The following is a 7,500-nucleotide window of genomic DNA, read 5'->3' as shown; positions in this document are numbered from 1 at the left end:
GACCCCCACATTTAATGCCATTTATATCTGGGACCCCTCCAAAAAAAAAGAAAAGAAGGTTTTTAGGCCGGCCGCTTATTGGGGAACCCTGCCCTAAGAACAAACATATTTTCAGATGGGGGTCGGTGGCCAAATACATATCATTTTTAGGGTCCTTGACATGGAATATTTTGAAAACCACTGATGGTGACAACATGAGGTTTTCAGCAAAACGGTCATGATTTAGAAGACATTTGTAGAATCTGCTGTCAGTCCTAAAATGCTCTACATGTCTGTGCTGCAGCGGAGCAGCCGTTCTGTCTGTGCTGCAGCGGAGCAGCCGTTCTGTCTGTGCTGCAGCGGAGCAGCCGTTCTGTCTGTGCTGCAGCGGAGCAGCCGTTCTGTCTGTGCTGCAGCGGAGCAGCCGTTCTGTCTGTGCTGCAGCGCAGCAGCCGTTCTGTCTGTGCTGCCCCGGAGCAGCCGTTCTGTCTGTGCTGCAGCGGAGCAGCCGTTCTGTCTGTGCTGCAGCGGAGCAGCCGTTCTGTCTGTGCTGCAGCGGAGCAGCCGTTCTGTCTGTGCTGCCCCGGAGCAGCCGTTCTGTCTGTGCTGCAGCGGAGCAGCCGTTCTGTCTGTGCTGCAGCGGAGCAGCCGTTCTGTCTGTGCTGCAGCGGAGCAGCCGTTCTGTCTGTGCTGCCCCGGAGCAGCCGTTCTGTCTGTGCTGCAGCGGAGCGGCCGTTCTGTCTGTGCTGCAGCGGAGCAGCCGTTCTGTCTGTGCTGCAGCGGAGCAGCCGTTCTGTCTGTGCTGCAGCGGAGCGGCCGTTCTGTCTGTGCTGCAGCGGAGCAGCCGTTCTGTCTGTTCTGCAGCGGAGCAGCCGTTTCTGTCTGTGCTGCAGCGGAGCAGCCGTTCTGTCTGTGCTGCAGCGGAGCGGCCGTTCTGTCTGTGCTGCAGCGGAGCAGCCGTTCTGTCTGTGCTGCAGCGGAGCGGCCGTTCTGTCTGTGCTGCAGCGGAGCAGCCGTTCTGTCTGTGCTGCAGCGGAGCAGCCGTTCTGTCTGTGCTGCAGCGGAGCAGCCGTTCTGTCTGTGCTGCAGCGGAGCAGCCGTTCCAGGCTTGAGGCGCGTTGGTAGACTCCCTTTGGTTGTGAGAACTACACATTTAGAAGGCATTTGCGGAATCGACCTCATGTCTTAACGGGGTTTAACCCATTCTGACCTGAGATCAGATTCATACGAGGTTTCCACGGGACACACACTGGTCTGATTAACCCATTCTGACCTGAGATCAGATTCTAAAAATGTCAGTCGTTCTTCGATTTTTCAAAAATAGCAGACCTACAAGCTCATAGCGCGCCACTCGGTGGCGCGCTATGAGCTTGTAGATCTGCTATTTTTCAATAGCTAAAGCATAACATGATGCTAACACCAAAACGGGTTCCCGGTCAGAATGGGTTAACGAATGCAGATAGTTATATAGTTGATAGTTGAGAGGTGAAGACGCCATGTTCTTCATCCTCTCCTCTCTCCAGGTGTCATGGCCACCGCTGTATAGTTACAATTTACAATTTACAATTTAGGCATTTATCAGACGCTCTTAATCCAGAGCGACTTACATTAAGCAAGAACAAAAGCATGGGAATACATCACATAAAAACATTTATCATGAAACATGCGTAAGCTAAGAAAGTAACAGTGGAATATCTATATAATGAAATTTATACGTATAAACTTTACATATATACTACTATGCTATACATATGTACTATGGCGTGCTATGACTATATACAATGCAATTCTAGTGCTAGTTACAGATATATGTGACTGAATTTGACTGAGGGACTGCCATTGGCATTTCTTCATGTCGTATGAAAGCAGGGAATTGTAGCTTCAAATTGACATATTGGTTGTTCAGTTTGACCCACCGGTTTTGGAGAAACAGCGAGTTGAGAAAACAGGCTTGAAAAGGTTCACTTCTTTGGTCTCTAACATTACACCTATAGCTACATGTTTAAGCATTTATTTCATATTTACATGTCTTCTGTGGTCTAACATTACACATATAGCTACATGTTTAAGCATTTTATTTCATATTTACATGTCTTCTGTGGTCTAACATTACACCTATAGCTACATGTTTAAGCATTTATTTCATATTTACATGTCTTCTGTGGTCTAACATTACACATATAGCTACATGTTTAAGCATTTTATTTCATATTTACATGTCTTCTGTGGTCTAACATTACACCTATAGCTACATGTTTAAGCATTTATTTCATATTTACATGTCTTCTGTGGTCTCTAACATTACACCTATAGCTACATGTTTAAGCATTTATTTCATATTTACATGTCTTCTGTGGTCTAACATTACACCTATAGCTACATGTTTAAGCATTTATTTCATATTTACATGTCTTCTGTGGTCTCTAACATTACACCTATAGCTACATGTTTAAGCATTTATTTCATATTTACATGTCTTCTGTGGTCTCTAACATTACACCTATAGCTACAAGTTTAAGCATTTATTTAATATTTACATGTCGATTTCAGCTCTGACACTTATTTCAGACATGCTCTAGTATGTGAAGAGTCTGCTTCACCGCTTCACCTCCGCTTCACCTCCCGATGTATGAATGAATGAACCATTGTAAAGCGCTTTGAGTAGGCACGTAGTGCATAGAAAAGCGCCATAAAAAATGCAATTCATCAAATCTGGTCAGATATATGGTAATGTTCCCCCCCCCTCCCCCCCAGGTGTCATGGCCGTGGCTGAGATCAACGAGGCCGTGGACTCGGGGGACTACGAGCAGACGCTGGCGGCTCTGACGCTGCCCAGCGCCCAGCTGAGCGGAGTTAACCCCCGCACCGCCAAGCACTACCACGACGGCCTGAGGGACGCCAAGAGCCTGCTGTGTGAGGTGAGACTACACTACCCACAATGCACTGCTGTGTGAGGTAAACTACACTACCCACAATGCACTGCTGTGTGAGGTGAACTGCACTACACTACCCAAAATGCACTGCTGTGTGAGGTGAACTGCACTACACTACCCACAATGCACTGCTGTGTGAGGTGAAACTACACTACACTACCCACAATGCACTGCTGTGTGAGGTGAAACGACACTACACTACCCACAATGCACTGCTGTGTGAGGTGAAACTACACTACACTACCCACAATGCACTGCTGTATGAGGTAAACTGCACTACCCCACAATGCACTGCTGTGTGAGGTGAAACTACACTACCCACAATGCACTGCTGTGTGAGGTGAAACTACACTACACTACCCACAATGCACTGCTGTGTGAGGTAAACTACACTACACTATCCATCATGCACTGCTGTGTGAGGTGAAACTACACTACCCACAATGCACTGCTGTGTGAGGTGAAACTACACTACACTACCCACAATGCACTGCTGTGTGAGGTGAAACTACACTACACTACCCACAATGCACTGCTGTGTGAGGTAAACTACACTATACTACCCACAATGCACTGCTGTGTGAGGTGAAACTACACTACCCACCATGCACCGCTGTGTGAGGTGAAACTACACTACACTACCCACAATGCACTGCTGTGTGAGGTAAAAACTACACTACACTACCCACCATGCACTGATGTGTGAGGTAAAAACTACACTACACTATCCATCATGCACTGCTGTGTGAGGTAAACTACACTACCCACAATGCACTGCGGTGTGAGGTGAAACTACACTACACTACCCACAATGCACTGCTGTGTGAGGTGAAACTACACTACACTACCCACAATGCACTGCTGTGTGAGGTGAAACTACACTACACTATCCATCATGCACTGCTGTGTGAGGTGAAACTACACTACACTACCCACAATGCACTGCTGTGTGAGGTGAAACTACACTACACTACCCACAATGCACTGCTGTGTGAGGTGAAACTACACTACACTACCCACAATGCACTGCTGTGTGAGGTAAAAACTACACTACACTACCCACAATGCACTGCTGTGTGAAGTACTGGCAGGGGTGAGCTGAGGCTAAGGATATCCAGGGCGCTGCCCCCTGGTGGTTTTGAAGATGCAGCCAAACCACAGTAGGACTGTTTATTCACACACCTCTCGCTAAAACCCGCCGATGGACGCTGCGTGTCACACAGCTTGAAGACACACCAATGAGAGACCCTGGATGCAAACCAGTGGATCCATTAAGTCCACCCGCCGAGTAGCGACTAGGCAACGAGGTGTCGCTAGTAGCAACACCTACTAGGTGCTGTTCTGTATGTTGTTCTGTCTGTTGTTCTGTCTGTTGTTCTGTCTGTTGTTCTGTCTGTTGTTCTGTCTGCTGTTCTGTCTGTTGTTCTGTCTGTGGTTCTGTCTGTTGTTCTGTCTCCTGTTCTGTCTGTTGTTCTGTCTGTTGTTCTGTCTCCTGTTCTGTCTGTGGTTCTGTCTGTTGTTCTGTCTGTTGTTCGGTCTGTTGTTCTGTCTGCTGTTCTGTCTGTTGTTCTGTCTCCTGTTCTGTCTGTGGTTCTGTCTGTTGTTCTGTCTGCTATTCTGTCTGTGGTTCTGTCTGTTGTTCTGTCTGCTGTATGTCTGTTGTTCTGTTGTTATGTCTGTTGTCTGTGAAAAAAAAAGTCTCAAAAAAGGTGTTGTGGTCACGATACTTCCGTTCCATAGTTATGGACGGTTGAATGCAATTATTTTCACCTTAAACCACTAGAAAGCAGAGAAAGTTAGATTTTTATGAATATTTGATCGTAAACCAGCTGAAGATAAAGTACTGATGTGATCTGTGGGTGTTCTCTACTTCTTCTTTGTTGACCCTGGGATCATTCACAGGCTGCGGTAGAGCGCCCCCTATCGTAAAACCACTGAAAACTCTCATCCACTGCCAAGGAACACTTTTACCACTTTTTATTTTATTGTATTTTATCAAAGGCCGCCACTGCCTTGGACCACTTTTAGCTTTTATCCTTTTTTTTCCCCCTCTCCACTAGATGGCGCTCTTGGCTAACCTATGATGTGGAACCGCCGCCGGAATAATTTGTTTATTTTTGGAACAGTTATTTTGAGACACGATTGAAAAAAAAAAGGTCTTAGTGAATTCAGAATGGAGGGACAAAACGCCACCCAGTTAGGATGTGTAAATGACGTCAGACTTCAGAGCTCTATAAAGTTATCATATTGGAACATCCCACTCTGACTGGCTCTCCGTCTCCTTATTGGTCACACACATCAATCACTCTGACTGGCTCTCCTTATTGGTCACACACACACACACACACACACACACACACACACACACACACACACACCAATCGCTCTAACTGGCTCTACTTATTGGTCACAAAAACCAATCACTCCAACTGGTAGCTAGAAATGCATTCTTTTCACTGTGGTTGCAGTTTTTGCTGTTGCTAATCATGGCTGCCAGTTCCCACCTGATGTCGTGTCGGAGTCCAGACTTCTCCAGACCGTACTGAATAACTGCTAGCTTGCATAATGTCTTGAGATTTGGACTGAAGTCTAAGACATAGAGGTCACCACTGGCTCCTCCAAAGAGGATAACACGATCGCCCACCGTGCAACCGCACGTATTGTACGTCTGAGACGGGCCTTTCCCCTTGGGCACAAACTTCTTCCAGGAGGAAGTATCTGGATTGAACTTCCACAGATCATTGAAAGCCTGGTTAGAGTTCCAGCCACCAAATATGTACAGCTCTCCATTGTCGGTAAAGGCTAAATTTCCCCGGCGTCCTTCTGGAAGAATCTGTGCAGAAGGTGTGTTCACCCAATGGTTGGTCTCTGTGTCAAACACTCTGATGGTGTTGTAGCACTGACCCCACCCAAGGCCCCCAAATACAAACATCTTTGTCCCGATGGTGGTAGCAGAGTGACACCATGAAGCAGGAGGTGGAGTTCCTCTGGTGTTGATTAAAGCCCAGACCATTGTGGTGGAGTCCAACTTGTAGATGTCATTAGTGAGTCCATTCTGGGTTTGTCCTCCATTAATAAACATGACCTTCCCCAACACACAGGCTGAGTGGTACCACCGCCTCTCTGGAACGGTCCCAGAAACCTGTGGTTTGAACCAAGTGTGGGCGTCGACATCAAAGGCATAAAGTTTGTTGCAGTAACCTTGGTTAGTCCTCCCTCCCCAGAGGTAGACGGTATATTCTATCAGCACAGCTGTGTTGCCCTCACGCCTGGAGGGAGGTTCTCCTGTTCCAGATGCCACATGTGTCAACTTCCTCCAGCGCAAAGACACTGTGTTTAACACGTTCACATCAATCTGCTTGTAGTTAGCGTGTCCACCGAATGAGTAAACGTGGCGTCCGAATGCAACAGCCTTGTTCCAGTAAACATTTGTAGCTCCGTCCAGATGTAGCGTCCAGCGGAACATTTCTCACACCGTAGATCAGGTTGGATTTATCACGTCTCTCCGTAACACAATGCAGTCCTTCTGCTGCGCTCGCAGTCACTTATTGGTTCAGTGGTGCAAATGTCACGCAATGCTTAGGCCAATCGGCAAGGCCCATGAGTCGGGTCGGCCAATCCAGGAAACCGATGACCGTTGATCTCCTGATATCGAATCGATCGCCAGCAGAATCACAGTCATTTAACTCTGAGAGTTTCAAGTCAAATCAATGTAGTTGTTAGACTTTTGAGAATTGCGTTTTTGAATGATTTATTGAAAATTCTCTGTTCACTGTGCGACAACAACTGCGCGTGTGTGTAGTAGTAGTACTGCTCTCAGACCAGCAGAGGGTGACATTGTGTGCGTTTCTCTCTCTCTCTCATTGGTTGCAGAGGTCAGGTGACCAGTCAGCCGTGCTGTGGTTGGACCACATCCAGGAAGCCATCCACACAGCCAATCAGGACGAGGAGGAGGCGCATATATGTATGTACACACACACGAGCATGTGCGCACGCACGCACGCACACACACACACACACACACACTAATACTGTTTAATTCAACATGAGCGCCCCTCACTTCACACGGGTGTGATTTTTGAGTGGTGCAACCACTCCAAGGAACAGCAATGCCCGTGTCTGCCTATGTGTGTGTTAATGAGCACGAGTATGACTATTAGTACCAGTAGAGGCGCTGTTGTACAGAAACAGAGAGAGAGAGATAGTGCTGTACTGTTGCCTGCTAATGAGAGAGAGAGAGAGAGAGAGAGAGAGGGGAGTTGCACCACTCAGTTCACACGGGTGTGATTTTTATATAAGATGTGAACGTTAATTTGTTAAAAAATGTTGTGTGCGTGCGTGTGTGTGTGTGTGTGTGTGTGTGTGTGTGTGTGTGTGTGTGTGTGTGTGTGTGTGTGTGTGTGTGCGTGTGTGTGTGTGTGCGCGTGTGTGTGTGAGCGTGCGTGTGTGTGCGTGTGTGTGTGTGTGCGTGTGTGCGCGTGCGTGCGTGTGTGTGTGCGCGTGCGTGTGTGTGTGTGTGCGTGTGTGTGTGTGCGTGCGTGTCTGTAACAGTGTCGGCGGCGCTAGCGGACATCAACCGCGCCGTGTC

At 47.5% G+C, this 7,500-nt stretch overlaps 1 protein-coding gene across 1 annotated transcript in view; it reads left to right on the top strand.

The window, feature by feature from the left end:
- Positions 1-7,500, top strand: part of iqgap2 (IQ motif containing GTPase activating protein 2) — a gene marked incomplete at its 3' end in the record, with an annotated part of 79,009 nt that overhangs the window by 34,923 nt on the left and 36,586 nt on the right. Inside the window, exons 15-17 of the mRNA XM_080785211.1 lie at positions 2,734-2,897; positions 6,786-6,876; positions 7,464-7,500. The exon at positions 7,464-7,500 is cut by the window's right edge and continues 131 nt beyond it. Of these exons, the coding sequence (XP_080641337.1) occupies positions 2,734-2,897; positions 6,786-6,876; positions 7,464-7,500 (292 nt within the window). The remainder of the gene's footprint in view (positions 1-2,733; positions 2,898-6,785; positions 6,877-7,463) is intronic.

The sequence above is a fragment of the Protomyctophum bolini genome (genome assembly GCF_963924005.1).
Source record: "Protomyctophum bolini genome assembly, chromosome: 16".
NCBI classification, from domain to species: Eukaryota; Metazoa; Chordata; class Actinopteri; order Myctophiformes; family Myctophidae; genus Protomyctophum; species Protomyctophum bolini.
This window is presented reverse-complemented; position numbering and strand designations above follow the sequence as displayed.